General features: G+C 38.4%; 2 protein-coding genes across 2 annotated transcripts; both read right to left on the reverse strand.

Annotated features, from left to right (window-relative positions):
- Positions 1-436: 436 nt before the first annotated feature.
- On the reverse strand, positions 437-6,518 carry lta (lymphotoxin alpha (TNF superfamily, member 1)). Its single transcript, XM_079344181.1, has 6 exons — positions 6,399-6,518; positions 5,055-5,178; positions 4,408-4,450; positions 3,766-3,801; positions 3,626-3,658; positions 437-2,077 (listed from the first exon to the last, which is right to left on the reverse strand). The coding sequence occupies exons 1-6, from the start codon at positions 6,455-6,457 to the stop codon at positions 1,728-1,730; spliced, it is 645 nt and encodes a 214-aa protein (XP_079200307.1). The 5' UTR covers positions 6,458-6,518; the 3' UTR covers positions 437-1,727.
- A 4,671-nt stretch (positions 6,519-11,189) lies between these two features.
- On the reverse strand, positions 11,190-14,498 carry apom (apolipoprotein M). The gene is made up of 7 exons (XM_079344693.1): positions 14,340-14,498; positions 13,909-14,048; positions 13,116-13,186; positions 12,152-12,286; positions 11,503-11,601; positions 11,374-11,397; positions 11,190-11,288 (listed from the first exon to the last, which is right to left on the reverse strand). Exons 1-6 carry the CDS (start codon positions 14,451-14,453, stop codon positions 11,384-11,386), a joined length of 573 nt encoding a protein of 190 aa, XP_079200819.1. The 5' UTR covers positions 14,454-14,498; the 3' UTR covers positions 11,190-11,288; positions 11,374-11,383.
- Between the last annotated feature and the right edge of the window lie 1,354 nt (positions 14,499-15,852).

Below are 15,852 nucleotides of genomic sequence, written 5' to 3' on the forward strand. Positions count from 1 at the left end.
ACCGGCTCAGGATTGGATCTTAGAGTAATATTAGCTTCTATCAGAAGGTGTTTGGGCTCCGTGTACAGTGTGTTTGTGGTCGTGTTGTCAGCTGTACGACTGATATTGCACCAAATTTGTGGCTTCCTGTTTGCAGCTGCTGCTTGCACAACCACTCATCAGAGTTAAATACGTTCTGTTTTTAAAGCGTTAGCCTCCTGTGAGGTGAGGAACAACAGGTTTTGTGCTCGTTGGACTCTCCCAAGATTACATAGGCATCTGTGGATTGTCTTTGTTGTTTGTGTTACGTTTTCTTTATACAATAGAAAGACTATTAGAGCGTCATTAGGCTGTGTAATGTGAAAGTGACATCGGGAAACGGATTCGACACTTATGTAGAGAAAGTTGGCACCACCTTGTGGTCAGCTGGCAAGACAAGGCAAGTTTATTGATAAGGCAGCATTAAAACATGGAGCAATTCAAAGTAAAACATGAATACAAGGAAGAACATTTAAAGGGCAAAAATACAACCTTAGAATCAAAAAAAAAAACAACCTTAAATCATTGGATCAAAAAGTAAGTTGGCAGAAAATAATGGAAGTAAAAAAGTCGAGAAATGGGCACATTGACATTCAAATGACACAATAGTTATCCCTCTTTGACTCCTTTAAACCAATATCATATAAATTACACATGAATGCAACACTTGTATTAAATACTTAAATATATTCTGTCACTGAAAAGTCGCTTATTACTTCAATTAATTAATGTTCAATTCATCTGAGGGACTTTCCATCAACACATTTACAGATTACAAAACAGAGTTATATTAAACTTTTACAAAGCACCAAATGGTACACATGATTTCTGACACAGAAGTATTAGGGACTAATGAGTATGGAAGCCCTTAGTGGACATGTATCCATATATTTCATTCCAAGACCAAGACATTTAGGGATCGAGTCAAGACCAAGACCATAAATGTTGCCAAAAATCGACATCTTGTTTGTCATGTCACTCATCCACACCGTACCACAGGGACGTAACCGGGGGATAAAAATCAAATTATGAATTAATTAAAGTTAATTGTTCTTTCAGAAAGGGAAAAAAAATCACCTTTCATCAGTGGTCTTGACCAGTCTCGATTTAAAACCTGGAGTCTGCCCAGTCCCAGACCAAGATCGACTTTTAGTACTACAGAACTACATCTTATTTACTCCATCGTCTCCAGATAACAAATATATTTTCCAATTGTTTTCTCAAGATCTGAACTTCCTTGTCTTGTTATCTTGGGATAATGAAGCTACCTCATTATCTTGAATAAGGCTATTTTCTGGTGATAAAGATAAGATAAGCGAATGTCCCTTTGGAACTCTTGAGATATGAGATTATATAAAAGTATAGATGCGAGTCTCTTTATGGCTCCTGGAGATAAGGGAAGAATATGTTTGAGGATGTTTATACAGGTCAATGAGACATCCAAACTTGTGAGCCTTTGTTGGAAAATCTCATTCAGGCAAAACCTTCCTCTCCTGGCCTGATGGAGCCCTGGGCATTTTAGTGTTCCACATTGGCCTCTAGGATGATTAAAAAAAGCTTTACACCTGTGACTAATTAAAACGTAATCATCCACTGTACATCCTCAAATATCACAGAAATCAATCGCAGCATATTGGAAGACCAATGACGTACAGTCTTTGTACCAAATGGTTCTCTCCTGTATGAGCTCACACTCTGAATACCTGCAGTTAACGCAGCTGATAAGCCCCCCAGAAAGTGCCCTCTGTCAGAAAGTCATCTGTGATATTTAAACTGATGCTGACCCCCCCTGTGAGACGGACGATTTTCCCCACCCACACGGAGCCCTCTGTCGTGCTCGGAAACGTCCCCTCCACCAGTTTCTTCTCGCTGATGCCGAACGATGTGTTCCTTTTCAGGATCACATATTTGGTTTGACTTTTCTTGGAGTGCCTGTGGAAGTTGACCTGGGCGTAGAGGAAGTACAGGCCGCTTTGTGAGCAGTGGATGCTGCCTTTAAGGAACTTGAGGGAGCAGGACTCACAGCTGTGTTCAGACTCCCAGGATTGACTGTGTTGATCTGTGGTAGATTTGGGAAACATGTTGTTAGTAGCTCAAAAAAATGTTTGGGCTCTGGCACTACAAAACATCCTTCATTTAAATTCTAAAATCCGCCGACTCCCTTTGAAACATTCACTTTCTTTTTGATCCCAAGTTGAATAAGACAGCACTTAAATAAAGCTGATCTTACAATTAACGACTAATTTCCTTCCATTTGTCAGACAAAGCCTGCCCTGCCAAACGTATGATGTCTGAGCCGTGGGCTGTAATTATACCTTTAGTCTGTGCGGCCCACATTACAGCTCTGCTCGGGTTTGTTGAGGTTTTAGGAACACACTTCACAGTGGAAAGAGGCAGTGTGGTGGGAGGAACACAATGCCTGAGGCAGGAAACATGACAGTACTTTACAGTGTGTCTCTCACAATCAGTTGAGACTGACTGTGTGAACGGGAAGATGAATTGCAGATTAATGTAGTCTATGTTTATGTTTATCAGTGAGAGGGGATAGCTGCTCGACTGCAGAGTTAGAGTCTTAATTATAGACCAAACAAAGAATGATAAACTGGAACCATTTCAGGTGAAGAAGACAAACATCTTACACTAGTTTAGGTTTTTCCTGTAGTAAGTGTCTGCAGTAAACAGACAGGTTTTAATAGAATCATGATAAAGTGAAGACCCCAAAAGACAAAATGTAGAAGTGCATCAGATAGACCCGTAGTTATTTTTGCTTATCATTATCTCTGCAACGTCTTCCTCTGTGCTTCTCTTAAAGACTTCCCACGTTTCTGAGAAAAAACCTTAGAGTGTGTCTCTACGTGCTGCAGCCAGCGTCTGTAGGTGTCACATGGGGGCATTGTCTGTCTATTACAAACATAATTACAGCAGGAGACACAAGTTAAAAGTAAGAGTTTAGCCCCGTTTTTTAATCAGCGACAGCACTGGTCAGTGGAGATTTCTGTGGGCAAGAAAAGTGACATCTCTGTATCTTCTATGAAGTCAAATTTTCTTCTGTGTGACCGAAGTGAAGGTACAATGACAGCTCCAGATAGAGGTTCTTTTAAAATGTCAGGCACTGGTAGCTGAACCTGACAGAGACTGCTGATGTTGAAGAAAGATGAAAATGCTTCTGCTGTCACTGGAAATGTCTCTGGGCTTTTTTTTTTTGCTTGGAAATGTTTTAATCGAAGAAACGGGGAAAAAATGGAGAAGTGCAAAACCAGAGAACCAGGGATTTGTGTTGTAGATAAGACCACACTAACCGAGACCAAGACCAGAGCAAGACACTAGGGGAATGAGACCAAGTAAAGACCAAGAACAAGGCAGGGCGAGACCGAGTATGCACTCGATTCTGAAGTACTACGACACTATCTTGGATCCAAACAAGCAGCATGCACCACGAAAAACTTCAATTATCTAACATTGAACTCCAAGCTCATAAAAACACAATGAGCTATAAAGTAGTAACACAGAGACATGCTTGTATGTGCCCACATACAGTATATGTAAACACATTACAAGAGCACATACATTTTCCTTAGGAGAATAAGCAATGAGGAAATATACTCACTCTTGAATAGCTGGATGTACGCATTTGAAGATCCTGGGGGGAAAAAAAGTTGTACATTTTCTTATTAGTATCTTTCACTTTCTTGTCAAACCTTGTATAGAATGTTTTTGGATCGGTACCAAATAAAGTAACTAGCTTACCAACAATGGACTTTGAGGTAGTCAAAGATGTGTCAACTGAAAAAGAAAAAGTTTGAAGTAAATCTCAAATCCTCTAAATGGTTTCAGTGCGACCTGTCACAGAGACAGTAACGTGTGGCTTTAGCTAATAATCATTCTGTGTTTTTACCACTGTCAAAAAATACTGGGTCCTCTTTTAATTCAAATATATATCAACAATATTACAGACATTGTAACTAACTTTAACGCCCACCTTTATGCTGATCAGTTTTCTACTGATTTGCTAAAAAAAAAAACACGTTAAGCCTCTCGAACCCTACAGAAAATATTTGATCAGTTACAACATGCATCTTTTAATCTAAAACTTGTTCTCAACCCTAACAACACTAAATGCATGTTATTCTCTAGAGCAAGAGACATTGCACCACTCTAAACATTTCAACCTGTAAATGTAACTTTTAACTGTGTTGTTACCGTTCGTAAAATTCTGTCTGGGCAAATGTATTTGATTATTTTACTCTTAACGTGCCCTCAATGATTCTTCAAGACTGAATTAATGAAAACGTTGCATATTTCTGATAATATACTGAAAAGCTACTTGTGAGGGTGTCGAAGGTGATTTCAAGGTTAAGAGTCAAAACTGTAAAATATGTTTCAATGTACCTGTTGTTGTGACCAAATCTGAAATCTGTGAAGAAACGTTGCCCTGTTAAAGAAAGAAAACACAATTATTCTTTTAATAATCATCGTCAACGTAATCATCAACCGTGTCCTCTTGTCCTTTTTTTGTGTTTCAGACTGGAAATTACTTTTTTTTTTGGATAACTTTTAAATAACTGGACGAGAGGGTTTTGTGAGGTAAAATAATTATTTTAACCAATAAGGACTAAATTGTGTCAGGAAAATAACATACATGATAAAGGCTTGAGTCTTGGGTCAAGTTTCAAATCTAAAACTACTTATTTTTTTAACAAATCGATACAATGAAAGGTACAGGACTGCACGGTATTAAAATAATGAAACAGGATCTGAGGGGTAATAAAAAAAGCATCTCAGGTTCTGACTGAAATCTTTATTTTGTATATTGATTCATTTATTTTTTGGGGGGGGATCAGTATGTGACCTTTTATTCAGTAAAAGTCTAATAATTCCAGATAATGTTTTTCTACATTTCAAAACCCTTGCAACTGCATCTGACAAAGCACCACATTTGAAAGTAGCCAAAATGAAAGAGAAAGAACTGCTGCTGACGTCAGTCAGGATGTTGCTGCCATCTAGAGGCTTCTAAAGGAAGTCTAACATGTACCGACCTCAGCTGACTTTGGCTTGATCGAAGTGAGGAGAGCAGCCATGATCACCAACGCCACTGTCAGGAGACCACACCACACCTGCACCAGCACGTACTTATGAGACGACCTGGATTGAGCCTCCATTCTGTTAAACACACCAGTTTTGTTTGAGTTTCAAAAATGACATACGATATAAACAAACGTACATTCCATTCATATTTGGTAGAAAAAGAAAAAGAGACTGAACAAGAACCCTTTGTGACTGCTTGTGTTGCTCTTCCTAATGAAATCCAGATTCGCTCTTTCGCACTCTTGGCATTAAGGGTGAACACTCTCAGCTCCTCTCAGGCAGCCGCCTCTCTGGGATTTTACCTCAGTGGGTGTTTTCTTTTTTTGGGTCTTGCAGATAAGACCTTCTTGGCAGTTTAATTTGTGGTTAGATTGTTTACTTGTTAAGAGAAAGAGTGAAACTTATCAATGTGTGTTAACACACCACAGACTCGGAGGAGTGAGTCAGTTGGTTTTCAATCAAATGCCAAACCATTAACTTAAAGTGTCACTATGGTCTGCAGGTGGTTTCCAGCGACATACTTAACATACAGGTCCAAGCGCATCGCTGCTCTTTACATTCCAGTGTATGTCATGTATGACAGGCAGCAGCTGTGAAATGATGAGTCACATCTAACCCCATAGGCTACAGCATGATGTAAACGTGCAGGCTACAGTATGATGAAAACGTGCAGAGAAAATAAACGGCAAAATATTAACACAAAAAAGTGCACTGAAAACGGACTTTTCTGACCACTACTGCTTGCCTGTTGCTGAAAAAAAAAAAACATCGAACATGTGTACATGAGTGTGTACTGAAGCATCTTTCAAGTGTTTTCAGGAAACATAAAGTAGCCTATCTCAATCTAGATCTCTGGTTCCATAAACGTTAGGACTGAAAATGCAAAACATAAATGATCTTAAAAGATGTCAAACAATTTGCGTCTGAGTACTGGGACAAAAACATGGAAAGATTTATCAAAGTTTTTTTTTAAAAACATTTAGTGATGTATTTTGTCAAATCTAAGACAAAATATAACCGCTGTATAGAGGTTTCTATAACTTTTCTCTTCAAGCTTTCTCAGCTTTCTCCAAAGCAGACTCTGGGAGAAATGCACAACATTTCAAATGTAACTGTACTTTCCTGTATCTGTGCAAATGGCACTAAATATCTAATCTAATGTTGATTCAAAACATTCAGAACACTTGTTGTAAAATTCAGCTTTTCTCAGATATACTGTATTTCAGGAATGCAAATTAATACTCTGAGACTTTTCTAAAAGAGGAACTGAATTCACTAATTGAATCTGGACTCACCTGGCGTGTGTTGCACTCTCAGTGTCCAAATCCATCTGCTGCTTCTCTGTGAACGACATGTCAGGTTCACAGGGTTTTCCCTCTGTCAAGGGGCTTATAGTTTAGATGAGATGGAGTTTTTTGTTTCCTCTGTAGAAAGAGCTGTGGTTTGACAGAGAGGAGGAAGGAGGCTGTCTGTGGTGTAGGTGGCTCCACACATCGATGGTATGGTAGCCTAGGGGTGAAACTGAAAAGAGCTACATAAGAAGAGGTGTGAAACCTTTATTAGATGAATGAAAACAAAATGCAGTTTCAGACTCTTATGACAAACAAAGTGTTGCCCTATTTTCCACCAAAGTGAGAGCAAGCATGATATATTTAGGTACACACTGTCAGGGTGTTTTAATTTGTTTAATGTGATCTAAAAAAGTGTTTCCTTTAGGGACACAAAAAAAAGCCCACTTTGAGTTGGTGCAGCCCCTCACTGGCATCTCACTGTATTTGGAGCATGATTTGTAATTTCCCACATCTGTAGATCGTTGAGTTTAAAACCCAAAAAAACATGACAGGGACTTTTATCTTCATATCACAGACTCAATCTGAGTGTTATCAGGGGTGAAAATTCACTTCCCTTCTTTTTAGTATAATTGCATCCTTTCTGATATTCTGCCTCCTCCGTGTGTTTTGCCTAAAAGGTCTGTTTTCTGAATGACTAGACACCAAACTACAAATAAAGAGTTTTCTACAAAAGAATCATCTCCAGCTTTAGAGGTGCTTAAAACTTTAAGGTTGAAAGTAAAAATATTTCTCTTTCTTTTGTCTCTCATTTACCAAAATGTGAAAAGTGGGAATAACCTCCCAAGGGCCCAAATGGATGATGCCTGAAAATCAGGAAGTTATTGTCTGGATTTGATTCTTTTTAAGTCATAACTTTCATATGAATGGTAAAATAAGCTGAATAAGTGAAAATGATCATAAACTCTTCCTTAAAACATTTCTAAAAACTTTTAAGATGCTTTAAAACATGCAGGGCTCATGTGGTCGTGTCGTCGTCTCTCCCCAGCTCCTGCAGCCACATGTCCGATGTGTCCTTTGGCACCGCTGCTTTTTCTGCAGCATATGAACGCAAATGAATGGGATTAGCTATTTCTGATGGTCTCAATACATAGCAACCACCGCTATCAGAGTGGGAATGGGTGTAAAAGTGCACTGAGTAGTCAGAGGACTAGAACAGTAAGATTTAAACTCAAGTCCATTCACTATATCAAATTCCAGAAAGATGCAGATGTTACATAAATAAATTCATTGTTGACTGCAGAGTTTTAAATGATGTTACACAAATATAGTTATTTAAAGCAGTCGTGTTACCAGAATTTAAAACTTTGATTTTAAGCTAGTAAAAGTAGAGACAATACATGCATTGTTACCACGGCAACAAAATAGAATTCAAAGGCACCTAAAAAATACAGAAAAACTCCTTCCCACTGTCTGAATTGTACAAAAACTTGACAATGATTTTGGGGGACAAACCCAGGTGTTTATCATTTGTTAGCTGTTTCCCAAACAGAATATGAAGTTTCATCACTCTGCGTTTAACAACTCATTGGAAAGACAGCGTTTCATTTCATTACGCCATGACGAAGAGGAACTTTATCTTTCGTCAAATCACATCAGGATCATCACAGTTATCATGCGTGAGAGCAATTACAGAGTGATCCAAACGTTCCGATTTTTACAGTTCAATCAGGACTTGAATTGTGTGACACATGACTTACACTAAAAGCCCATAATAATGAAACCGTTTCTTGTGGAAGTTAGGTCAGTATATTTAATTATCTAAACAGTGAGTGTTTAAAAGCAGAAGTGAAAGTTTAGGTTTAGTTTTAAAAGGATGGAGTGTGAGTCAGAAACTGGGACACAGCTCAGCTTCTATTTCACTCTTCTGTTGCTAGTTTCATCCTCTATGGGACATCCCCAAGCAACCAGTCAATGTTCTCCTGGATTCTTAAATGTCACTTACTTTCTCTGGCTTCACTTCTGTCTGGTAGCCAAGCACGCACATACAAACAAACACACACACACACACACACACACACACACACACGTGCACACAGACACAGGCACGCCTACACGTGAAACAGGACAGCCAGGTACTGTAGGCTATATGTGGGTGTTCAGGTGCTGTCCCCACTTCAAATACATGAAGAGAACAAACAGCGATGTGCTTGTTTTCTGTGCATTCTACTAGTAATTGTAAATAATATTTGTGCATGTCCTTCAGTATTTAGTCAGTTATAGACGTCAAACTCAGCTGTCATTTGAAGATAATGACCCAACAAGAACTTTAAAGGTCGCTGTGGTCTAAAAGAGAAACCTACTAAACTTGTTTGGAGTTTTAGTTCCCCAGTCAAAGTTCAGCTCTGCCCAGTGACAAAATGACAGTATGTTATTGTGTCCAAAAGCACTAATGAGGGATCTGGTTTCATAAAATCATGAACAGGTTTACCGATACTGGATTGTATTGTTGTTCAACATTTTTCTCAGCTTAAAAAAAACCCTGTAGTTCTCTTATTTTTGTTTGATATCCAACAGCTTTCTTTTTAAATAGAAACCAAAAGAGATACTTTGATGTGTTCGAGTAGAAATCCCTTTGTAAGCTCTTTCTTTTCCAGTTCACTTTATTTGTAAAGAAATGAACAATATTAAATACGCTTATTCAATATGAAATATGCTTATGCTTATCTTCAAAGACAGATGATGGTAAAGCAGCACTGCCACTCTGAACAATCTCTGTCACATTTGAGTCAACCTATGGACCGATATGAACGATCTGCCTTTGGCCTGTCCAAGTTATAAGTCCTGCTCTTTAAATTGAGTGATGTGAGTGGAGCCTGCAGTGAAAAAGAATAACGGCGAGGGTCAGAGGTCAAGCAGCAACGAAAGGAGTGTAGGGTACGAGTTACGCATAATTTTGTGCGTGACTTACATTACTGCAAGAATGCACTGTAGCTGTTTGCTGGCAGGCTTCGCTCAGATCCAGCTCGTAGCCTGTTGATAAAGTGACCAAAAGTTCAGCTGAGACAGCATTTTCAATATGGCAGCTTGGGCGATGTCACTTAGACTACGTGCGTGTTTTATACAGTTCAATGTTGTGGCTCACTTTAAGTCACATTGCACAAACTAATCACAGATAAAACTGTATTCATCAGATATACGAACCAACACAATTAGATGTCTGAGCTTAAGAGTGCAAAATGATTTTTTCAAAGGATGTTTTCAGATTCCTCCAGTGAAAGGAGAACGTTATTTTAAGGTCTCTAGATATTGATCCAGATAAATATTGAGCTACTTTGCATGCTTACGCACGACGCTGTAAAAACACAGAGCTCAATGCACAGCGAAGAATAAAGTATTTCCTTTTGGCATTTCCTTGTGTTTGGCCATCTGGCCAATCAGGAACGTGCTTGACTTAGAAGATAAGTTTGGTCATCGGCAGAACATTTGATCCATAAGCAACCTTTATTTAACGTTAATTCACAACACATTTCATCTTAAGACACTTTACAAAAGACATTATTCTTTGTTATATGATCTACAAATACTCTGTATTCATCCAGCAATTATTGGCTACGTTTAGTAAAGTTACAGTGGCAAGGGAACTTACATTCGATATGTTAGCTAAAATCAGCTTACCTGCTTCGTTTTAGCTATATATTAATAAATATTATGGACATGGGTCAATTATGTTACTCTAATGTTTTGGTGACAATATTGGGTTTTACTTTGTCATATTAAAACCTTCATTTCCATTTCATAAAGGGGCGGCTGTAGCTCTGCTGGTAGAGTCGATTGTCTGTCAATAAAAAGGTTGGAGGTTTGATCCCCAGCTACTGCAGCAGCTGGGGTTCAGCAACATGTCCGATGTGTCCTTGGGCAAGACACTTAACCTCCAAAGAGCTCCCGCTGCTTCGTATGCAGGTCACTTTACGTAGCAGCCTCTGCCATCAGTGTGAGAATAGCTCGGTGCGGCATGCGGTGTAAAAGCACTTTGCGGTAGCGCGGTACAAGCTCAAGTCCATTACAGTTCACAAAGCTGGGTGTTACTAGGTGACTCTTCTTTGTTTACTAAATACACATTTGAAAAATAGTTTTAAAGTTTGATGTGTCCGCATTCCAGTCACTCAGCGCGGAAGACACAAAGAGAACAATTGGCATCAGTTGGACCTGAAGTGAAGGAGAGGAACAAGGAAGGTGTTTGTTTATATGGATAATTTGTTGCCATGAAAACAACATGAACACAAACAAACATATTGCTGCTACCTGTTCTCATGTGTTTATCCTGGATAAATAGTTGTGGCTTGACTTATAAACAATTATATTAAACCGTCCTTTGTCATCAAGACATGTTTCCTACTCAATATTATTCTTTCATTTGTCCTCCCTGTTTCTGGGCATTGGGGTCATTTTCTCTTGTACAATATGGGATGATGTTTCAGTTTAAAAACTAAAAACTAGTCAAAACTCATGCTGCCTTGATTCAAGTTTTTTTTAACGGATATTTTTGTTCACTGACATTGTGGGAATTCCCCATGTTATTGAGGTTGTGGGTTGATCCTCCCCTCCAGGCGTGTGATTCTTGTTGCACCTCTGGTTATTTGGAAACAGAGTGATACTGTTAAGAGGAGTATTGACAGGCAATAAAAAACACTTTATTCTGCTAAATTCTTACACAACAGATAGCTATTTTCCGGATGTTATGTGTTGTTAACTCTCTGCCCATAGAGGGGGAAAAAAACATTCCTGAAGGAAACATTAGGGTGCTGGTCTGATTGCTTTATTTGTTTTATTACATACAATGAACACATTAACAGTCTGCTAACCATGCAGAAAGTCTGTTATTCAGCACAATTCCTGTAAGATAGAAAGTGAAAAACTGAGTTAAAAAAAACAAATAATTTATCAGTCCATGGGTGTTATATTTAATATTTTGACTCACCGGTGGAAATTTAGCTGCAAGACTCTGTGGAGATATAATCATTCAGTTAAAAAAGGGAAAAAAATGCTTATTTTGAAAATAAGAAGCATTATCACCCCCAAAAAACAAACAACAAAAATCCCAACAAACCTTTCTGTTGAGGTAGTTGGACACTTGTTACCGTATTGTGACAGGCTGCGTTTTGCAGAAATGTCTTCACCATTTCAGAGTTGACATCTCTCTTGCGAGCTAAAGTGACAGCAACCAAGCAACATATGAGTTTCATGTGTAGAAAGACACAGTTTATATATATATTCTTCCACATTGATATTACAGTGAGTGTGTGTTTAAATCATTGCTAATGAATTAAAAAAAACACAAACCCACCTTCATATCAGTTATAATCTAAACTCTTTGGTTAGGCCCAGTGAAAGTTAAATGTATTTATTAAGTATGACTCAGTCAGCTCGAAGTACACCTGAATGTACCCAAACAGAGTATGACTGACACAGAGACAGACAGTAATAATAGCAGAAGTGTAGCCTACTGTATAAGGCTAGCATATATGAGGGTAAGCTAGCTTGGTGCCATATCTACATTAGCCTATTTGAGGTATGTTTGTGTTCTACAGCAGTTAAGAAAGCTTTTTATGGGAAAAAAAAAAAAAAATCACAATTCATCAGCCATCATGTAATATTTAAATCAGGTCTTTAGTTTACTGCTTTCCGGCTGATAATTCACAAGTTTTACATTGTAGCCTACAAGGTAACGGTTGGGGTAACTTTTTAAAAAGGCTTACAATAGAGCATGTGTCTACCGAGGGAGTCCTCAGAGTCCGTCTCGTGTAGAGGGGGCTCAATTTCCTGAACAATGATGCAGTCAGGGCAGTTAGCCCATTTGCCAGTCCACAGCAGGGTCTTCCGCTCCTTCTTTCCTGAATCAAAACACAGAGAGGATATTAGCAAGGAAGCAAGAGAGTCACTATACTGCAGTTTACTCCTAAAAAGACGATTTTAGTGGATCAGAAAATAAGGACTGCTAAAAATACTTGGATAAATCAATGGACTTTAACCTGTCAGCATCTATAGGATCAAGTGAGTCCGCATGTGAATGCATCAGGTTTGGAGCGGTCTCAGGTTTGTTTTGGCTCTTGTGTTTGTACTCATATACAGTATAATTAAATTCTAGACCTGTATGTTAAAGGATAATCCTGAGTTCGGGGTACACTCTGGACTGTTCGCCAGTCAATCACTGACATACACATAGACAACCAGCCACACTCACATTCACACCTTTAGGCAATTTCACCATATGACAAACAAGCATGTTTTTGGACTGTGGGCAGAAGCCAGGCTAACCATAGCAACCCATGCGTAAACAGGGATAACGTGCAAGCTCCACACAGTTTGGCCCTGTCAGACGGGGATCCTAAACATCTTTCCTGTGAGACAACAGTGCAAACCACTACACCACCGTGCAGCCCATCTGGGTTTTCCAACCCTGCTGACTATAAAATCCTTGGTAAGTTGCTGACTCTCTGTAAAGTTCTGCAAAAAGATAAAGCACAAACTTTCCCTTTGCAAATCTATAAATGAAATTTCCTTTGGCCTTTACAAACATGACTGTTCAGTGTGTATGTGTATGTGTGTGTGTGTGTGTGTGTGTGTGTGTGTGTGTGTGTGTGTGTGTGTGTGTGTGTGTGTGTGTGTGTGTGTGTGTGTGTGTGTGTGTGTGTGTTTTCTGCTAAGTGAATCTGTAGTTACCTCGAAGTTCCAAATCGTCTCTGTCAGGGTGCATGTGATAGGTCCATGTCTCATTTATGCAGCCATCTCCTCTACAAAACATTTAAAGCAAAAAGAGAACATTAAACATGAAGCCACTGTTCTATATTATGATATTTAATTATGTCATGAAATAAACGTGTCATCAAGGCGTTCAGCTTTGAACTGAAATTCATTTTCTTTTTCTGAATATCACTTCCTTAATTTTGGTGTCTATGTCTGAAGTTTTTTGATTTCTTGCTGTTGTTCCTGTTTTTTGTTGTTTCAATCATGTTCTGTTTAGAGGATGCAGTTTAATACATGAATATTCGGATGATCTGCCAGTCTACGGTATTCATGTATTTCCTTGAATTGTTTTATGTAAAAAAAAAAAAAAAAGGTCAGGTCTTCTCTATACTTCAGTCATATTTTTAACCAATGGCTAATTTGGAAACTTGTCCTTTGAATTCATGGTGTGTGTGTGTGTGTGTGTGTGTGTGTGCACTGATAAAGCTTTCACTTTTCAGCTGAATCCATTTACACTTAAAAAATTCAGATCTCTTTGAGGGTATTAGACTAACTTATTTATATCTCCTTACACTTAAAATAGGCCAAATCCACCTCACAAATCCAGATGAACACTTGATGATATGAAGATTGGCCACATTTGGGTTTTTGCAGTGTACCATCTTTAATCCTTGTTTTCTTTGTCACTAACTATAAAAAAGAGTTTTAGGTATTGGGTTTTACTTCCTAGTGAGTTTGTAGCTTCTTGAGTGTTTTTTTGCTGCCTCACATGCGCATGTGTCCCGTCAGAAGCAGCGTGTCTTTAGCAGTCTCCTCCATATTGAACCAAACATTGTCCAGCGCTCTGAACAGCTGGATGTCGGCCTCTCTTCGACTCACTGCTGCTTGAAAGTACCATTTACCCAGATACTGAAACATGTGAGGAAAAAGAGAGGTGGAATGTAACAGTGTAGGGAGGTCAACACATGAATGGAACTTATGTTTAGACATAAACCCACAACGTGTTGGAGAGACCACTTACGGAAACAACAGAGGGAGTGGAAAGTATATCTGTTCAATTTTCTCAACCCCACAAACTGTGCATAACTTAAACACACGACACTCTAAAGCAGAGCATATATATCAAGACGTACTTGAAATAAGCTTCAATGTGAGCTTTTTACATATCGATGCATAAAATATCTTAATTATGTTTCTCACCTGCTGACGGTTGATAGTGTTGGCCGGTAACAGCTCAGGAAGAGCGCAGGGAACAATGACCTGATGTAGAAAACTATACAAAGAACATAAAAATGCAAACGCCTCGTTCCACATATCTGTACCTCAAAAGCTTCAGCCTGACAACAACCTGAAAACACTCTGAATTTGAGAACACTTCAAACATGTTTTTTTTTTTTTTTTAAAGAGAGTGGGTGTGCAGGTGAATTATTAACATGGTTTGCTGCAATACCCCTGATATGGAAGAGGTCATAAATGGTTGAAAATTGGGGTGGCTTTATTTTTAGGAGTGTAATAAACACATTTATAATAAAATGACTCATCCTTTCACACAGCAAGCTTTACTCAGTCCTTTTCCTAAAAATGCTCAAAAGAGAAACTCACTGAAAGCACTCTTTATGACTCCTACTGAGTCATCACCATGTAGGTGGTAGCTGTTTCTGTTAAACCTCTTCAACCAAGCAGCAGTTAATTATAGAAAGTTGTTTTCAGTATTTGCATGTCAACCAACAAGCTGCAAATCCCCACTGCTCATTTGTTAAAGTTCAGCAAGTCCTGAATGAAGAAGTCCTCCTCACTCTCCGTAAACACACATTGAATCATTAACTAGGAGTTGAATGGATTTGTTTTTATCAAGGTAGACTTTGCAACAGTCTGAATATTAATGTAGCAAAAGTCTAATTTAGACTTTTTAAAAATGTATTGTGGAGTAATGACTTCCTTAAAAGGGAGAGAAACTCACTCTAGATTTATTGTTCTCGGCTCTGTGTTCACATGGATGGGATGGTGTGCTCTCCAATTTGTTTGTTTCACTCAGATGCTGAAACTTAAATTTGTTTAATAAGTTTGTGTGTTGGATTTTAAACACAATGTGATGTTTTCAGCCTTAGAATGAGTTCTGTAATAACAAAAGAATTCTGTGATTAAAAGTGAAACCATAATCAGTGGTTTTTTCGTTTGCCTCTTGCTGACTAATACTGTGCTGACAGTGTGGGCATCAGAGGTTTGGGTTGACCCGGTCTATATCTAATATTAAGTCCTTTAAATAGGTCTTTGTCAAACGTGATCTTTTACTTGGTGATGTCACTGCGGCGCCAATTTTGAAGGCACTGTTACGGGAGCAATACAACCCGACAGAGAGACACAAATAACATTTTACAGTAAATGTAAACAGTGTACTTTTAAATTGCTTTAAATACCCTAATTTATCTATTAAAAAAAACAAAAACAAAAACTTGAATTTCCCTCGGGATCAATAAAGTATCTATCTATCTATCTATCTATCTATCTATCTATCTATCAATTTAATACAGAGGATAATACTTTAGTACAACGCTTCCTGTAAACCTTAGAACTGGAACTTTTTCCATACACAGGTAGTTGGAGGTATCAGCTATCACGAGAAGGGTTTATCTTATGTTTTGATTCAATCATAAGCACATCTTTGTGGCTTGATCGTGTGTTATTATAAGGTGAACCTAGAGGATAAAATATG

Source organism: Symphodus melops (assembly GCF_947650265.1).
Source record: "Symphodus melops genome assembly, chromosome: 5".
Classification (NCBI taxonomy): domain Eukaryota; kingdom Metazoa; phylum Chordata; class Actinopteri; order Labriformes; family Labridae; genus Symphodus; species Symphodus melops.

What these genes read in the sequence shown, in the direction of transcription:
- lta (XM_079344181.1), bottom strand. Translation starts at nt 6,457, where the DNA reads ATGTCGTTCACAGAGAAGCAGCAGATGGATTTGGACACTGAGAGTGCA. An exon ending in AGATTTGGTCACAACAACAG is followed by an intron (nt 3,802 to 4,407) that starts GTACATTGAAAC and finishes TTTCTTTTTCAG; the next exon opens with TTGACACATCTTTGACTACC. An exon ending in TACCTCAAAGTCCATTGTTG is followed by an intron (nt 3,659 to 3,765) that starts GTAAGCTAGTTA and finishes TTTTCCCCCCAG; the next exon opens with GATCTTCAAATGCGTACATC.
- apom (XM_079344693.1), bottom strand. Translation starts at nt 14,453, where the DNA reads ATGTGGAACGAGGCGTTTGCATTTTTATGTTCTTTGTATAGTTTTCTA. An exon ending in ACACTATCAACCGTCAGCAG is followed by an intron (nt 14,049 to 14,339) that starts GTGAGAAACATA and finishes CACATGTTTCAG; the next exon opens with TATCTGGGTAAATGGTACTT. An exon ending in AGACGATTTGGAACTTCGAG is followed by an intron (nt 12,287 to 13,115) that starts GTAACTACAGAT and finishes GTTTTGATTCAG; the next exon opens with GAAAGAAGGAGCGGAAGACC.